Source organism: Anomalospiza imberbis, chromosome 5 (assembly GCF_031753505.1).
Source record: "Anomalospiza imberbis isolate Cuckoo-Finch-1a 21T00152 chromosome 5, ASM3175350v1, whole genome shotgun sequence".
NCBI lineage: Eukaryota > Metazoa > Chordata > Aves > Passeriformes > Viduidae > Anomalospiza > Anomalospiza imberbis.
In genome coordinates, this window is record NC_089685.1 from 57,226,077 (window position 1) to 57,245,521 (window position 19,445).

At 38.7% G+C, this 19,445-nt stretch overlaps 1 protein-coding gene across 3 annotated transcripts in view; it reads left to right on the forward strand.

The window, feature by feature from the left end:
* The window catches only part of TXNRD1 (thioredoxin reductase 1), a 35,446-nt gene extending 20,207 nt beyond the window's left edge, over positions 1-15,239 (forward strand). For 2 of the 3 annotated variants that reach the window (XM_068191025.1, XM_068191023.1), the window contains exons 9-15: positions 1,315-1,407; positions 3,120-3,196; positions 4,802-4,958; positions 7,068-7,175; positions 8,534-8,629; positions 10,797-10,931; positions 14,107-15,239. In XM_068191025.1, the coding sequence (XP_068047126.1) occupies positions 1,315-1,407; positions 3,120-3,196; positions 4,802-4,958; positions 7,068-7,175; positions 8,534-8,629; positions 10,797-10,931; positions 14,107-14,169 (729 nt within the window). In that variant the 3' untranslated portion in view covers positions 14,170-15,239. The remainder of the gene's footprint in view (positions 1-1,314; positions 1,408-3,119; positions 3,197-4,801; positions 4,959-7,067; positions 7,176-8,533; positions 8,630-10,796; positions 10,932-14,106) is intronic. The other variant, XM_068191024.1, reaches the window with a different exon arrangement.
* Positions 15,240-19,445: the final 4,206 nt, after the last annotated feature.

Sequence of the window (19,445 nt, forward strand, 5' to 3'; positions counted from 1 at the left end):
GATGTTAAACCAGCATGCCAAGTTTAACACCTTGGGGATTAAAACATTAAATTCAGTGAAGACTGTTCATTTCCACTCTTAGCAGTATCAAGAGCAGATTTAAAAATGCTCTTGCAAGTTTCTACTGTGGGTCTGAACCTCTCTCACAGAATGAGAGTTGCTGTGAGAAGTCAAAATGGATGTTTCCAGGAACTTAGTTTTTATGCAGGCTTTTGTCGCATAAATCCCATGCTGTATGAAAAGTAGGGATGTTTATCTAGGTTTTGTTGCAGACATGGCCTTATGTAAGCTCTAATGGGAAAGGAGAAAGAAGGAAACTGTGTTTAGAAGCAGATAATTTCAACTAAATGGCAAGCAGACTCCTCCAGATGCATCCTGTGATGAGCAGTCCAGCAGTCCATTGCCACAGTCACAAAATGCACTTCTGTGTATTTTACCTTGTCCCTTCACTATATGTCTTTGATTTCAATGGGAATAAAATATTTGCCCCTGTTTCTGATTGAAAATATCCTTCAGCTTAAGTTGCTTGGTATGTTTTTAGCAGGTTTTCTCATCTCTTTCAGACATTGTGTTTGAAGTTATGCATATTGTGCTTATTAAAACCTGTTGGGACTTTTGAAGGCAGAAGATGAGTTATAAATACTGCTGTCTTTGTACAGAAGCAGTTTAGCACAGTGATCCTTTGAGGTTGGTAGGATAGCACAGTTGACTTTTCTAAATTAAAAAAAAAAAGGACAAATAAAATCTTCATCAGAAACTTCGCTCTTTTTGTCTCTAAATATTGAACATGAAGTAGGAACAAGGGTGCTGTTGAAAAGCACTTTTTCATCTGTAGGATGACCACTAAAATTTCCCAGAATTATGTTAAGTGTTGCACACTTACATGTCTCTTCTATGTACTGCTGAGGGATTTTTATGACAGTGGCTTCCCATGGGTGGAGGGAATGATGGCAGCACTTAGAGAAAATGTCTGATGGTGTTTCCAGGCCTTGTAAGAGTTTCCTTCCTACCCACTTCCTCTGTCCCCAGTGAATACAACAGGTCATATGATGGGCTTGGACAAGAACTTAACCATCAGTCCACTTTTATAAACAGAAATGAGATTTTGTTGTGTTGGTCATAAGAATAAACGCAGGAACATAAAAAATCACATTAAAATATGCAAGTAGAAATGTAAAGAACTTTTAGAGTAAGTGCCTAGTTTTAGATCATGGTTAAAACTCTCTCAATGATATTTGGTGGTAAAAATATACATTTGTATATCTTTATTTGAAACTTTTTTTTTTACCCCATCCAACCCCCAAAATGTTGTAGGTTGAGCAGGTTGAGGAAGGAACTCCTGGAGTACTGAAAGTTACAGCCAAGTCCACAACGGGGGACCAAATAATTGAAGGAGATTACAATACTGTGAGTCCTGTCTATATGCATGAAGAATGTGAAATAATCTTCCATCAAATGCTGATATTTTGTGGGGTGTTTTTATCCACACATGAGATTTTTAAAAATTATTTTATTCATTACGATATGTTAATTGCACACAATCAGCAGGTAATTAATCTGGAATTAAAAGTCCCAAAGTCGATGGTTATTTTGCCTTGCCAAATCATTTTGCATTGCTTTTGAAACCTGTTTCTTAGCTTAGGGGCGTAGATGAGCTTGGTCCTGTGGAATCAGTTGCAGGATTTTTTCCCAGTGGGATATTTGCAATAAATGATAAGTAATGATTTGTAATAGCTTTCATAGTAATTAGGGCATATTTTGTAGTTAGGAAAAAACAATACCCCATGCAGGAGTCAAACAGGTGACATGTCATCTCAAGACCTGTTCTTGACACATCTTCACAAACACAGCTAATGCCCTGTGGCAAGTCAGTCAGGAGACTTCATTACACACTTAAAACAGTAAAATGGCAGTGTGCAGGTGTGGTATTGTATGTCTGATTGGCTGTTTCCATCACGCCTCACTCCACTCATTTTCCTAGGCCTTGATACTGAAAGGAGGAAAAATAAATGTGACTAGAGTATTTGGAACCACACAGACTGCATAAAGACAGGCATTTGCCAACCTGAGACTTGAGACTGCAAAGACTGTGTGCCAGTGACCTTGTTTACCTGTACAGTGCATCAATCATCCCCTAACAAGGACACACCTCAGTGCATCTGGCAGCCAATACCGTGAGACAGTTTAACAATGGCAACAGAGCTGTTGCACAGGGTTGTAATACTGGGGTTTTTCTAGTTCATAATAGTGAAAGCTTATTAGCAAGGAAATCAATACCATCCTTTCATTAAGGAAACTTTTGGTTTCTTATTGCTACATCATCACTGAAATGCTGTCACTCCTCATAGAAGCTGTGAGCTGTGTGTGCTGCATTTTAAGACCTTCAGCTCTGAAGATATGGTGTGTTTGATCATCTGTAAGTCTTGAAGGAGATCTTGGGATTCCTTCAGGACAGTTCTTAGTTGTCATATGAGAAGCATTATATAGTTATTTGGGCAGTTGTCCAATACTACAAAGCATGTAGCAATTTTCCTCTGTGATAGCAAAAGTGGGAGCACAATTTGTTAAGATAGCAGAGTTGATAGGATGGGAATTTGGCCTGGACAAATGTTCAAACAAATAATATTTAAAAAAATAATATTCTTTGACAGTGATTGGCTGAGAGCCTATATAAGTAAATTCTATTTTCAGATTAAAAAAATACTATTTTAATTTATTTTTATTTGCTCAAGCATCTGAGTTTCTTTCCTAAAGAGACCTTTATGGAGTATTTTGAGGTCACTTGCCCTGGTAAGGATACAGGATAATACCTTAGTGTAAAACTGGAAGGAAATAAAGAATCTGTCCCTAACTGATTGGTTTAGAATATTCTTGGGGTATTCTTCTAGGGAAAGCTATTTGCCTGTTTTCAATCTTAGCATTAAAACCTGGTATTGTTATGTCATGGTGGTAACATGGTTTGTCTTAAACTGTATAAATGTACAACAGGTAACAAATGTATTCACCTTACTGTCACCAAGCCTTAGATACTAATCTCTAGTACATATTGGAGATAATACCCAAAGGAAAATGCACTTTTGTGGTTTTTTGTCATTTTAAAAATCATTGCTGTTTTGCAGGTGTTGCTGGCAATTGGACGTGATCCCTGCACAAGAAGAATTGGTTTGGACAAAGTCGGAGTGAATATCAATGAAAAGTAAGAACAGATGTCTGTGTACCACTCACTGCTAAGCTTGTGTCATGTGCTGTTACAATGGTAGCAGAGACACCCAAAAGCTTTGAGGAAAAAGTTGTCCCCTCTTTGTGTACACTTGGATGGGAGACCATTTTGCAGATAACTGCATTTTCTCTCACAGTACTTCTCTTTGCTTTTTTGTTGCTGAAATGTCAATTTCTAATTCCCAGGAGAAAAAAGTATCTGTTTCATTCTTTCTAGATTTACAGGTCTATCTTAGCTTTATCCAGTGACAGGGTTTTCTGAGATCTGTCACTTGTTCCTTGTACTCTCTTTTTCTCATCTCCTTGCTTTTATCACCTCTTGGAGCAAAAATCTGTTTGTTCATACAGGCTTTTAGAGCAGTCACTTTTGTTTATATTTTAATGTAAAAGCTACTATACGTTACTTTGAAAGATCAGGTTCAAGTAGCATTCCTTAAACTCCCAGGTGAAGTTCTTGATGTGTTTTAGCTTTGGAGGGTTTTATTTCTTGCCTTGAAGCAGCCCTTGGGTATAATCTGTGTCTTCTGTAGAAGAGTATTTGATATTTAATGTAGTGAGATTGTTGCACCAGGGAGTGGAGCTATCAGTAATATTTTCAATATTGATACTAAAACTTCTTGCAGTCCTCAGAGATCTTGCCTTTGAAGAGAAGACAAGGGACCATGACCTTGACCAATGCAGAGTTTTTATATATGAATGCAGTAACTGATGTTGTCAAGGGGAACAGTTCTGATATTTCAAATAAGTGGAAATGTTGGTCCGCTCAAAATTGGCAGATCATGGCTTGTAGAACAGTACACAACTTTCTTATGTCAGGACACCTATTACTAGTTTAACAGATTGAACAATAAAGCTATTAGCATAAAATGTATAATTTTTAACAAGTCTAAAATTGAGGAAGTTGGATTTTTAATATAGGAATTGGCACTAGTCTCTCAAGTAACTATCTGACTGTTTTTGTGTCTGTCTGAATAGGTTTCCCTGTTACATGTGTTTCCTGTGGTGATTACTGCACTATCTCATTTATTGATGAAGTAGGAAATATTAATAATTAAAAACTTCCATTAGCTCAGTGCACTTACAGCTAAAAAGCTTGCTGGCTGTCCCTTAGGTAGGGGTGTGTAACAGCTTGACCTGTCTCTGTGTAGGACCCTGAAGGATAAGCTTCTATAAACAGCTTCAGCCACTGGACTGAAATTTCAGTAGTGGAAAAATTGTTTTGTCCTACAAATGGAGTGGGAGAATGTCTCTTCCTGTCATTCCTGAAAGTTGCCAGTACACAGCTCAACAGGCGGTAGAGGGTGTTTCAGGAAGAGGCTTATACTTCATCTCAGTAATTAGGAGATGAGCTGCAGCTTCTCAAGCTACCTCCTTATCCAGTGTATGAAATCCTGTAGTTTTGGTCAAATTTTCCCTATTTTATATTCCTGCCCGAGACTGTAAGATTATGACTATGAATTCTTTCCCTCATACTTCACATACAAATATTTCTCTTAAAGTTAAGGGGCCTACAAGGTTATTTACACCTCCACCCTTCACAGCAGACCACTTAGATCTTTTTTCTTATTAATTCCAATTGCAGAACGGGAAAAATTCCTGTCAATGACGAGGAGCAGACAAACGTTCCGTATATCTATGCTATAGGAGATATCCTGCAGGACAAGTTGGAGCTCACACCAGTGGCAATCCAGGCAGGAAGGTTGTTGGTTCAGAGGCTTTATGCTGGGGCAACCACTAAGGTAAGGAACCAGTTGCCACGAAACACTGTCACTGCTCTGCTTCTAATTGCACAGTGCAAGTCTGCTTGCTTGGGGAAAACCCAGTAGAATTTTAAGGATTAGCTTTGATGATCATTTTAATTTTCCCCTGGCAAAGATATTACTTGCAGATGTGTTTGGCTAATTGTGTAGGATGAAATTAATACTTTGTGGATTAAGCAGTAGTCTCTTTTTTTTCCTATTAAGCAGGTTTAGTTTTCTTTCAGAGTATAATGATAATGAAATTAACAGAGATCATTTAACTTGTTTTTAATTCTACTGCCTTCACTAAAAGTCAGCAATCTTTCCCATCCTGTTAAGTGCCTTAACACCCATTCAAAGGCAGTTTACTTAACCTACCTATGGTCCCTAAATAGAGTGGAATAGGAGTTTGTGATGTTCTTAATTTTCAGTGTTATTTTCATGAATCTTTTTCACTTCTCATCTGTATGCTTTCAATATAATATGAAGTCCTAATTGTAGTTGAATGTGGACACAAAGGAAGATCAGATGTACCAGTAACTCAGCACATGTTTATACCCAAGTAGTTGAATTAGTGGATTCAGTGTTCATGTTTCATATTAGTGCAGTTCTGGGTTTCAGCCAGGTTATGGTTGTTCAAATGGGAGCAATGTGGGTACTCATTTACACCTTATGTTTAAACCAGAAGGAAAGGAGGGTGCCTCTAAAGAATTGTTACACTGATATGGGTGCTTGTCTCACCTTTATAACCATATGGCATGACCATAAAGGTTTCTCCCTTTCAGAGCCTGCTGTATTCATAGCAAGTTCAACTATCAGCTAGATTTAGAGCTTGACTGAGTTGTTTGTTTTATGTTGGCAGGTACTGCAGTAACAGAATCCTGAATCAGTGTGCATAATGTCATTGAATTAGCTAGGCAAGGTTTAAGAAACTGTAGTAGAAGCCAACTTTTTTTATTGCTGCAATGCTATGGATATGTCTTAATTTACATTTTATGCCAGATACGTCTGTCAAGGTACAAAAATTGTTATGCTGCCAAAGGAAGCATTCTTATTCAGTGAATCCAAGAAATGAGTAACTACTTTATAAAAATGGGAGTGTGGCTTATACTGCCTTTGTAACAAATCTGGAGAAGGTGATTGAAATGTAATGAGGTATTATGGATAGGTGGGGCAAGAACAGTAGTCAGCATCTTAGTTGATCCCCAGTCACAAAGGAAATTAATTAGAGTTGCAATATGTAGAAAATAAAATTGCTAGACATGAAATAGAGCTGACCAGCCTGCTAGTCTGCTATGGCAGAATGACTCTTTTGGTGTATATGGGAAGAGCAGGGGATTTTTGTTTATTTTGAGTCTAGTGAAGGCTTTTGACACTGTCTCCATAACATTGTCATGGACAAAGGGATAAATTACAGGCTGGGTACGTGGCCAGTGAGGTGGGTTGAAAACTGGCTGAACAGACAAGCTTAAAGGGCTGTGACCAGCATTCCAGAGACCAGCCGAAGGCCAGTCACTGGTGGTGTGCCACAGGCTTGGACTTGGGTCCAGTGCTGTTTAACATCTAAACTACTGGATCTGGATGCTGAGAACAAGTGCACCCCCAGAAAGTTTGGAGATGATACAAAACTGGGAGAAGTGACAAGCTTTCACTGTGCCCCCAGATGGCTGTACTTCATGTCACTGGCTATTTTGGCATCACCTAGGCCACAGCTGATGAAAAATGAGTTTTGAATGGTAGTGGTGCCCTTGCAACATCTCCAACTAAAAATAGTGTGCTTTGTAGAAGTGGTTGAACAGGCAAATTTTATCTCCAGTTTGGCTTATGATCTGGTACGTTTTTAAAATGGTGCACTGAATTTCCTTTGCCACTTAATCAATACTTACTAATATTAGTGTGGCTTTAAACTGTCTTTTTGTTCTTGCTCTAATTAACACCTCTGGAATGGACAAACACAAAACTGTACCTTATTTTAAGACAATTAAAAAAAATAAAAGAGCTTTCAGAATTGTGAATAATCAAGCTTTTCTTGCTGTGTTTCAGACTGCTGAATGCTGGTTTTATTACTGATGTTGTGTGGGTTTTTGTTTTGTTTTGAATGCCATCCAGTGTGACTATGTGAATGTTCCAACTACTGTATTTACTCCTTTGGAGTATGGAGCCTGTGGGTACTCTGAAGAGACCGCAGTGAAGAAATTTGGGGAGGAAAACATTGAGGTAAATGCCTTAATTTCATCTGGGTTTTAGTTTTCCAATTTGCAATTTAAAATAATGTTAAGAGTAAATTAAAATAGCATTTTGTGCTCTGATGTAAGGACAGGAGGTGACTAGGTACATTTTTTGTCTTCCTTGGCTGTTCCTAGACATGTTATAAAAATAATTCTCAATTCCAATAGCTCTAATTGCAGATATGTTCTATTTTTGGCAAAGAGGGGCTTAAAGGTGGAATGTTTGGTTTAAAAAAAATAGAAAAAGGGTTTCTTTGTGTCTAAAAATACTTCAGGATAATTTTAAACTGGATATATGCTGGAAGCAATACACTGGTTTTAATGACAAAGTGGAGCTTTGGTACCTACAGCATGGCAAATTTCCTTACCATAGTGATTTTTACTTTATAAAGCCAAATGTTACACTCATTTTTCCTGTTTACTTTGAGTGTACAAAGAGGTATGTGCTTAATTTTACTCATGTGAGTAATCCCTTTTCATTCCTTGGGATTGCTGGTCATGAGTGAAATTAGACAAATATAAGCACTTAGTGCCTGAGGCTGTTCTTCCAAAATGCTGTACTGACCACACTACAGAAAGCATGAGGGGAGGAAATCTCACAATAAACTGAACTTTTATGTCCTACAAATATCACCTGAGGAGCATTATTTACAGAAATAGGCAGGTAAGTGGTAGTGCATGAAGCTGAGAACTTGTCCCCCTCTTAGCTGACATTTTCTGATTTGGACTCTGGAGGAAAATAAGCAAACACAACTCAAAATGACAGTGTGAAAAATACTATTAACCTGACCACAGGGCAAAGGCTTAAATGCTTTTCTGCCCACAAAGTTTGTATATACCCAGTCAAATTTTTGTTATTGAGTGAATTTCTTGATGTTATATGTGAAACATTGGGCTCTTTATTATGGAAAATGTGTTTTTGATTTTCAAAGCACTTTATATTTTAAAATGTGCACCCAGAAGAATTTGTGTTCTGGCTAAGTCCTCATTTGGTGTATTCTGACCTCTTTATTGTATCACCTTATTGGCTTTTGTTTTTGCAAACTTCAGTAAGATTATTGAGTCCCTTGTGATCTTGTTATTTAATAAAAGCATGGTGAACTGTATTCTGGAAGTGTAATATTCTTATGGCTTCTCTTCTTTTAATTATGGGATGACACTAGTACTTGGTTTATAGAGACTTCTGTCTTTGGCATTCATTAAGGGAAAAGAGTATCATAATGATTTCAGATGTTCTAAATGCTGTGTACATAGCTCATTATTTAGGATAATCTGGCAGCTTTTGGAAGATCGTGTTCTCTGCTTAGAAATTTTACAACTCTTTTTTAACCTGTGTTTTATTTCCAGGTCTACCATAGTCATTTCTGGCCACTGGAGTGGACTGTGCCATCCAGAGATAACAACAAATGCTATGCAAAGATAATTTGCAATATTCAAGATAATGTAAGTGCATCTTTCCTTCCTGGGAAAACAATGTCTAAATGTTTATCATAAAACTGTTGATGATACAACAGCTATAAATAGGTTGTTTTTAACAAATTAAAATTAATTTAAATTTGCCTACCTTTTGAAGTGTAATAAATATTTATAGTGATGCATATTTCTGTGTATACAAAATCAACTCCCAGTAAAATACAAAATTCTGCCATTGCTATTTATATATGGTACTTCTTCCATATATGTAAAATAAGAAGTAGAGATCTTTAAGACTGTTCATTAACTTTGAGAAGCAAATCAATGCATATAAAAATGGTTAGGAATTTCATTGGTTTATTCTCTCCTCCCCAGACTTGCACATTCTCTTCTGGGAGACTCTTCTCTCTGAAATTGAGGTCTCTCAGAAACCATTACAGCTTGTAACCTCTCCAAATTCACATGTGTTCATAAAACTCTTGAGCTTGTTCTAACAGGATAATGTATCTTGCCTGCACAAATCCCCTTTAGGGTGATAATGCCAGGATTATCCTTGGAATACGATCAAATTTCCTGGCCATGGAAATGTACAGTACCTGCTGAAGCAAAAGCAAAACTAGTAGTTTGTTAGAAAAATTGGTGTGCCCATCTCAGAATGATCATCACCTGTTCAATAAAATGTAGTTGATTTTATTAACATAAATTATTATGATGAGTAATATTCTATTAAAATGTATTCCTGTTAAGATGGTGGCATAGTTCTCTGTCGTATAAGAAAAAACCCCCAAAACTTACTTAACCTCTATTCATTTTTCTTAGATACTGATTTATCTTCCTGCAGTCTTTCTAAGCATCTAGTCAACATTTTGTAAAATTTGCAAACCTGTCCATCTCCTCTTTCTGGTGGAATTTGCAGTAGTGTGGAAGGTATTTTAGAACCTCTGGCTGTGCTCTAATCCAGAGTCACTTAAGAAAATGCAAAGGTTTAATGGTGATTTAAAGTGTTTCATTAATTTATTTTCACTTCTTGTCCTGAAAATTTGAAACATGTTTAAACATCTAGGGTTAGTGTTGAAAGTTACCCTGGAAAAAAAATAGTTCAGTAACTATTTGAAGCTCTCATTACCTTGGTTTCATTGCTGTGGCTTTGTTTTGACATATGTCGATATTTTTAAAGGAAAATAAGGATAATTCCATTTTACTTATTACCCAATTGTAGCTTTTCTTATTTAAATAAACCCTGTGGTAAATCTCAGTCCTCAGACTTACTGAAAGAATAATAATCTGTCAGTAGTATTCACTATACCCAATGTATGTGATATTTAGCTGGAAGTGCAGATAACTTTTGATACTCAACTGGGCTACATCTGTGCTCACCAAAAACTAATGAATTCCCTGAAGGGCACTAAAGCCCACAAGAGGTGACATGTGCTAAATGTTCATGTTTCTCTCATTAAGAAAAGCAGGTCAAGTCAGTACAGCTTGTTCTGCTGGGTGTTTTCTGAGGATGTATGTGCAGTGTGATGAGTTCTGCAATTGAACAGGAGTATAGAGAGGAGAAGTGTGAATAATTCCTTCCTTGTAACTGGATGGGTTTTTTGCCAGTCTCTAAGTCTATTATCTCCCACTGAAAGCCAGCACTGCCACAAGTCATTGGCAGTTCAGTTATAACAGACTTCTTGCCATGTCTGGTTGGCCACAACTTCAGCTTGTGGTCCTTTCCTGTGAGCAACTATCAAACTGAAAATTCTTCAACAGATGCAGACCCTGTAGCCACCTACCACAGGCCCTCATACTGAAAACCTTAATGCAGGGTTCTCACCTTTACTTAGGCAAGTGTTCTGTTGGCATGAGTGGAATAACTCACCTGAATAAAATTTCAGAGCACAGTAATGTGTAATTGAGCACAGACTATGGGGTGTGTTAAATTTGCATGCTCTTGATGTACTCCTGTACAAAATTTTGTTAGAAAGCTGACTCCTTAATTCCTAGTTGAATCTTTGGAGAGAGAGAACAAAATTACACCATCTCACATCTGTTGGTGCTAATGATAGTTCACAGTTTAGTGGTTACATTAATTTGTGATATATTTTGTGAGCTGATTAAATAATGTACTCTGAATAAGAAAACTTTTCACGTTGTCTAAAGAGAACTGAATTCATGACTGTGCTTGCATTTGATTGTCTTTGGCATTTAGGAGCGAGTCATTGGTTTCCATGTCCTTGGTCCAAATGCTGGAGAAATCACCCAAGGGTTTGCAGCTGCTATTAAATGTGGCTTGACAAAAGAACAGCTGGACAGCACTGTAGGAATTCATCCTGTCTGTGCAGAGGTTTGTATACAAAGTCACCTCAAAGCCCAGCTTTCATGGTATTCTGGGGTAAGGTGTTGGAAATCTGAATAACTGAGCTCTATTAAAGAGGTCCAAATCTGCAGGAAGGTAGGGGGGAGGAAAGGAGAGGAAATTATCTGGTTTTAATATTTAGAATTCTAACACTTAGGCTTAGTCTGATAATTTTTTTTTTAATTGTGTTCATTTGTGAAAATTTTATGGCTTCCCTTAATGCAGTTCTCTCTCTACTGGGAAGTATAGAATTTTTATACCACTCAAGATTATGAAGGTTTCAAATACTATTTCTGCTAAAGTGGTTGTCAAAGCTAGATTAGTGTACCCAAAATAGGCTTACAAACTGGTGCTGGGGAAGGGGACCAGCTACATGACAATTTTTCTATTTAACTCTCTCCTCTTAAAATCTTTTCTTTATCCTGTAGGCCTTCAATTCATGAAGCTACACAAATATTTCTTCTTTGTTATATCTTGCTGTTCCTCTTAATGAAGAGCTCAATTTACTCTAGTAGGTGTGGGACAGCTCCTCCCAGATGTAAATCAGAGATTGATTTTAGTAGCATTAGGACCACTTTATGTTAGCTGAGGCTCCCTGAAAACTTGTTTATGACCAGTGTAAGCCTTCATACAGAGTCTCTGGTTGTGTTAGAAGTATAAGCATTACAAGGGAGCATCAGAATGCTCCTGGCAGAAGTGACATCCACCTCTCTTCTATTTTCTAGGTGGTTTAGTAAAAACAATGTAATAAGGACCCCATTAATGGACTGCTAGCAATCTGAGTCCTCTACAAAGCATCCACAATACAGATTCTGTTCTTTGTAGAACCATCTAATGGCATTCTCGGAGGCCCTTAAAAGGGACTAGCAGGTCCTTGTCTTCCCAGGGGCCCTGTGGAGGGGGATCTCTGAGGGAGGCATTCAAACCTGTGAACTCAAGTGGGGTATTAGCATATGCAGTGTGAAGAGAGGATGAGAGTCATAATTTATTCTGGACATCTGAGCTGCTAAAATTGAAACTGAATAGAATGATGATTAGACATAATTCAGGGAGGTAATTTCAGATAATCATATTTGTTTGAGTGGGGGAGGAAGAAATTGGCTCAGGAGAAATATGCCATTTAAAATCTCCAGGGAACAGCGATCATTTTTAGTGACAGTCTTCAAAAGGGTTTTTCATGCTTTTACTTAATTTAATCTCTTGAGCAGTAAACAAAAATCAAAGTGCAAGATGGCACTCTTTGATTAGAAAAATGCTTGAAAACCGGGATTTGTGAGGAATGAGCATATTGGATGCATAGAACAACGGATAATATCACTGTTATTTTTGTTACATCCCTTCAAAAGTTAAAGAAAATGAAGTCTGATTTGAACAGGAAAGGGGAAGTGGTACAGGGTCAAGTGCTGACATCTTCACTGGCACTAGTGTTAATTAATTGCTAAGTCTCCTGTGAAACATGGTTTTATTCCACTTGAAGAAAACCTTTAGACCGAGGGTCCCATTCTCACTGCTTACAAATTAGAGCCAGATTTCCCTTTTCTTTTTGGAGCAGAATTTTATTCTACAGAAAACAGGAGCTCAGAATGGAATTTCTTGCAAGGTTAAGTCCAAATAACTGCAAGCACAGAACTGGTAGGACCTCAGCCCTACATAGAATTACATCTCAGCCTCAACTGCACTGTGCTGCCTGAAATTCAGGGGGTACTACTGATCATCCGTGATAAAGAGAAATTGTCTTCTGAAAGCTGGGGTGATTCTTCCAGGTAGATAATGATGGCTTTCCAGCCATTAGATCTAAGATTTGTCTTAAGTAACAAATTATATCCAAAAATACATGTTTCCAACAATTATCAAATTACTCCAGCTGGCTTACTAGGGAGCAGTGTGGTCCCCTCCCACACCTGGAGCTTGCAGTCTGGCCAGGAGGAAAGCAGATAAATTTTGTGCTTTTTAATCTTGGTCTTTTGAAGTGAAATAACAATAAATGAAGACTCCCATATGTTGTTAGGTTGTGGATCAGAAATAAAGACTACAAACCCCTCTCTCAAGACATGCACTATATTTTAGATAAGTCACTGTTCTTATGCCATATATATTAGGCATGCATTCATCTTCCTGATTTGTGTATAATGCTTTACGTGCTAGAAAGTGGAAGAGGTTTATCATTTATTGATGTTGTCCTCTGAAGAGCTGCTAGCAGCCTTAATGCAGCAAAGCTTCTACTTAGAGAAATATGTGTCTTTCTGATTCCCATTATCTTTAGATACTTCAGTGTTATTTGCATAGCTGAAACGTGTATGTATTTTATTCTGTGCTAAGTTTATTCTTCCTGAGAGATGGCTTTGATGATAACTAATTATTGCAACTTTGAAGCATTTAGATAACAGTGGTTTTTATTTCCTTTTTTCCTTTCTATATTATACGTATGCAAAACCATGCAATTATTTGCATAGTGAAAGTACCAGTATTAAACAAATTTTTGTAGAATTTTCCTTCCCAAATTTTAATCTGTTAATTTTACAATAATTATTTGGGAATAATATATATATATATATATATATATATATATATATATATATATATATATATATATATGTTATTTTCTTTAATGTGACTTGAAAGCAGTAAAGACTGGAATTTTTCAAACTAGTTTTACTCAGTGTTTCCATAGCTATTGTCGAGAGGATACAGATCTCAGACATAATACCTTCATCAGCAATCACTTCCACATTTCTATAATGTCTAGAAAGGCACAAAGGCAAAATTCTCTCCAAATGGCCAGGCCTTGCGTTAACTCCGCTTTCCCAAACAAAGAAGTTTTCTTTGAGCCATAAAGACACTTATTCATTAGGTGTACAGGAGTTTATTATTGCTGAGCTTGTTCCCACTGTAAAAACTTAGGAGCATTAAGACGAGAGGTGGTATAAAGCCATGTGACTTCCTCAATTCTTTCTTTTCCACTGTAAAAGGAAGAACATAAACTAAATGAAGAGAACAAAAGTTGTTTGTATGCATGTGAGCTGTTTAATGGCAAGGATTTTAAATGTATGATTTTTATTGACTTTAAGAAATGGCTGCTGTTTTGAGCATCATGCCCAAATTAATCTTCCAGGAAAAAAATAATTTAGCCATACTAAGAGTCTTTTTTCTTCTTTTTCTCAAGGTATTCACCACCCTGTCCATGACTAAGCGTTCTGGTGAAAACATCGCTGTGAGTGGATGCTGAGGTTAAATTCCCCCATCCTTGCTATTGCCAGAGACTGACTTTCATCACAGTGTCTGACTCCTGCAATTCAGAATGAAGGGTTTGGGAGAAGTCACCCTTGGACACCTGCAGAAATGTGTAGAGCTTAACCTGGACATTCCATCGTCCTAAGGAGAAGAGCTCTGTGGGAGTTGGTCACTTGTGGTGCCTGGCTGGCAATTAGCAATGCAATGGGAATCTTGACTGTCAAGTTGGTGATTAGCAGGGCATTTAATGAATGCCTCCATGAAGTCATAGCCTGAAGCCTGCATTGTCTGGTGGGCAGTGATGGAAGAACTGCTAGCACAGCTGGACAACAAATGTTTTGGTTTGGCTTTATTCCTCTCTAGTTTCTTTCCTGAACATTCCCTTCTAGTTCTTTCCAGAACAAAGAACTTCCCAACTCAGAAAAATTCCCCCCAAGTTCAGGTAGTTGTATCAGATAAAATAGCTCCTGTGTTCTGGGTCATGACACAGCAAATGCAAGGTCTCCTCATGAGCATACACTTTACCAGCTCATGCCTTTATCACTTTACATGCCTATGGAGGGCAAGTTCTACTTGTTTAATCATGAGGAAGAAAATAGCCTTGGAAAAAGGTTTAGTACCACCTAAAACAACCTATTTCTTGCCTTCCAAACTGACTCCATTGTGACTTTTTATTTAGAGAGCCTTATTTGTGAAAGCATTCTTCTCAGTGAGAAAGGAAAATAATTTATTAAGGCCTTTTGATAATGAAAGTTGTTGTGTTTCTTCCCTGAAATCATGCATATAATGCAGATGTGATGATCTTAGCTCTCCCTGAGGTTTATGTGATTATAATGAATCTGATTTGGAGCTGACAGAATTCCAGTATTGAATAAATTGTCCTTCCAAAGAACTCTGTGCAACTTCATTACATTTGAGTAAATTTCCTTCTTTCCAGGTGAGCTGTCATAAGCTGCACTGTTTCAGGTCTGAACTGGCCACTTTGAACACAAAAGTATTGAGATTTCCTGGTGATTAGTGAGCCCTTAGAATCAAAAAAATTACACAACCAAAGAACACCCCCCCCGCAAAACAACCAACCAAACCCCCCAGCCAAACTCCAAAAACCAGTAGTGAAAAATCTGTTGTGTAGATAGGGTCTAAAAGTTCTACTTAGTTCCATGTGTGCTATATTTTATATTTAATTAAGAAAACAATACTTTTAAAACAGAGGTTTCAGTGAAAAGACAAGATTCTTGAATAACCCTCCTGTGTTGGATAAGCTGCATGTTTACTTGTCAAGAAATGGCAAAAGTGGCTCTCTGTAATGGAGATGAATGTGGTTGTTGATTTGTTTTTCCATTTCCCTCTCTTTTAGCAGAAAGGTTCAGATTACTTTTATTAAATGGCTCTTGGAACTTCAGTAGTGCAGTGTGAACAGGGGGTGAATTCCCCAGCCCTGTGGGCAGAAGCCTCATGCCTAAATTCCTACCTGGTAACAATTTCTTGTATTTCTATTGAGATTTCTAAAATAGTGTTGTAAGTTATTTTTATAAACCCATACATAACTGAAGGATTTTTAAACGTGTTTTGAATGGTATCTAGAATGGTCTGTGATGGTACTTTTCTGGCCAGTTTAATAAATAAATCGATTTGCACAAGCAGATGCTCCTTGTGATGCCTCTTCCAAGTAGACACCAGGGGACAGCAAGGCGACTGTTTTTCCAAGGGCCAGAAGAGGGCACCGTGATAAACCCAGCTTGATTTGCCTTTGTCTCTTGCATTTTGAAGGTAGATATTTCTCTTAAAAACAGCGTTTGAGGCTGTTTCATGTGCATTTGTTTTGCATGTTAAATATTCGAGAAAGACATACTTAAAAACACAAGATAATTAGGAAACAAATCTTTCACTATTTGCACCAGCTGCCATCCATGCAACTTCTGAAAACCCAGGAGTGCAGGTTCCTGAGCTACTGGGCAGTGTAGCTGCTTGTATTTAAGCGCTTGGATAGCAGCATTTTCAAGCAGGTATCTAAGAAACTCAGGTCCTGGAGATCAGGATCCTTTATTTCCTGGAGTGAGTAAAGAGATATATGAGCTTGGTTTTGCAAGGCTGGACTTACACATATCTATTCTTATGGGTCATGTCACCATTAATGATGCATGTTTCTGCACTTATTGCTTACAATTCAGTAGGTGTTGGGTTTAATTACTTCTATTTTTACATCAAATTTAAAATAGTGAGACTTTTTTGGTAGGGTTTTTTTCTATTAATTCTCCATAAGGAAGACATTTTCAGGTGTGTATTTATGTCATCTGTGCACGATGACAGAGGGATATAATATATTATCACATAAGGATTTATTTAATGCCAAAGGTTAAGTATTCAGTGTTTTTATCAAATTAAGCATACTTGGGGTACTGCATGCTTTGGAAGCACATACTAGAAAATTTACTAAGCTAATCAATATTTATGTTCCGCTCGTAATTATTTATTTGGATGCTCTTACATGAGGGTTAGAATCATCCTCAGATACTACAGATACAAACATTGACAGGAAATTTCACAGATTTGAATAGGGATTTTAATAGAGTTTCACTGACAGCTTCCAGAATTTTTTCTTTTTTTCTCTTTTTTTCTCTTTTTTTCCTTTTTTTTTTCTTTTTTAAGCTCCTCTAGCCCTGCTGTTCATTCCTCTTTTACCCCTCTCCCCTTGGTGTGAGTTGTCTGAGCAATCCTAACTCTTCTGTAAGTTTTGTATTCCAACTTGCATCCCACCTTCCCTCCTTCAAGCCCTGCAGAGCCCCAGGGCAGGAGGCTCCCTTGCTGTGGATCCGTAGGCTGGGCAGGACCTGTGTTGGACAAGGTGCATTTCCTGGAGATGCCGTGGATGCTGGAGATCTTGTGACAGGTTTGGTGTCTTGCTGTGCCTTGTGGGATGGCCTTGCACTCATAAAGCCTGTTACTGATCCTGTCTCTGGCTGTGCCAGAAGGAACCAGATGGCTGAGTCTTTTACACAAGACTTGATAGACACCTTTCAGGTCAAAATAGGGTATAAATGTTTGTGGTAACTGTCAGCCCTGCAGAGAGTGAAGGTTCAGAAGCTCTTTCTCTTTGATGACTGGCTTTTCTGATTGCTCAGTTGTCCTCGGTGTGGGATGGTGTGAGACTGTTCTTGCCAAGACCTGTTTGGCCTCCAGAGAGAAATTAAACCTGAAAAGTACAAAGAAAAAGCCTAGAAAGAAGGCACTAGGGGATCTGCCACACCACTGGCCTTCCTTCTTTATTCACAAAATGGCAAAATGCTCCTGAAATATTTCCATCCTGGAGGCAACCATTTGTGCCTCCAGGGTGTTTTGGTTTGGGGGCTGCTGGTGGGGGTGTGGGAGTGGAGCAAGGGCTTTGGCATCCATCAGGGAGGGTGGAAAGGGTTGCCAGTGTGGAGAGGCAAAGGCACAGTGCAGGTCACATGCTGTGATGGGTACCAGAAAGCTTGGTGGAGGGACAGGTATGGCTGAGAGTGGTCCCAAGATTCCATGGAGTTTGGGAAATGCAGGAGGGCCTCTGCAGTGAGGGACTGCCCTTCAGCTGGGCCCATCCTGCAGGGTTTGTGGGAGCCTGCAGATCTGAATGTTTGTTTTCCTTTTATTTGCCCAGTGCTCCTGACCCATGTTCTGTTGTGCAGAATTTGACTTTACGCATGTGATTTCTTCTTCATTCAATTGTCCTTTTTATGTCTCTTTTCGAGAGGCTAGAAATCTTCCTAGTTACAGACTTTTCTGAGGGAGTTCTCCCAGTGCATTTTTGCATCTTAAAATCATGAAATAAGCTGGTGCCAAGTGGGGTGTATATCAGGACAGTGAAGGAAAGCTTTCCTTCCCCCTAGCAAACCTCTGTGACTGGCTTTGCTCAGCACCACCAGTGACTCCTGACCTACCCCATCAAGTTGGCTGACCTTCAGGTGCCAACAAGAGATGCTTTTCTGCCAGGAAGGCCATGCTGTGGCCAGACTCCTTGAGTGAGCCCATTCCCTGCTGCAAGTGGCCATCATGAGCCCAAAGAAGTATCCATCCCCTTCTCTAGACTGCAACAGAAGCCAGCTTAGGCACATAGTGACAAATCTGCAGCTAAACCCCAGATTCTTCTTTCCTCTGTATAGACTTATCAAGTGATTCTTTCCATGAAAATAGGGTTTATCCTAGGTTAGGCACAGAGTAAATTGAGCTCTTTCTTTTCACTTGCTTTCAAAAATAAATGCTAACACATTTAGCCTGAAGATCTTCTTTCCCTCTTAACGTCATTGTAAATTGACCACCCACGATGAGAAGGGTGCGCATGCCATGCGGTGTGATGTGAGGTAGGCAAAAGTGGTGACTTGCTTTTGGGCTTGACCCAGAGTAGCTTTTCACACTCTGGAGCTTCTGCACAATTACATATATCTATATGTATATACAGATACCTATATGAATATACATGAACTGTGGGATGGGGCAACTCAAGGTCTTTGCAGCCAAATTCTTTGGGTGACACTTTGAGGTGCTACGTCATGGAAGGAGGGAAGATGCAGAGAGAGAAACTGCGTGATGTGAGGTGTCTGGTGGACTCAACACCACCAGTATATATGGAAATAAAAGCTCATTACTTGTTTTATCTTCCTCTAGGCTGTGGGGGACCACGATGGAGACGCATGTGGAAGAGGGCATGGCAGATCAGCACCATAGTGCTAGTGCAAGGGGGGATACAGAGAGACCACACCACCCTTATTTATGTTTTTTTATGGCTCTGCAATCACCGTTTCTTCCTTACTTCTACAGCTGCTAAAAATAACCATTCTAAATTAATGGCTTACACTCGTATTAAACTGTTAAAGTCGCACTGGTCACTCCAACATGGCATGCCAAAAGGGCTGCTTATTGCACATTTAAAGCTTATGTCCTCCAGGTTTCTTTTAGTAGCTGAAGTTGGACAGGTAATCCTGATTGTGGAGGCATTTACTTTTTCTTGGAGTAGTGATTTCTTGGAGGAGGGTCAGCTACAATCCAAGGAAGGTAGAAAAGTGTCCATGTCTGAGGTAAGTAGTCTCCCTGAGGGCTTCAACAATGTACTTGTGGGATATTTCTGGAGGACATTTGATGAGCAGAACTTGTCCCAGGGCTGGGACGGGTGAAGGCAGCGTGTCGAGGCTATTTCCGCAGATCGCCTCCCCTCATGAACACTCTGACCAGCTCTTACTGCAGGGCCAGAAGAGGAAGCAAAGCAGTGATGCTGCTAACCCCTTTGAATGTGTTATT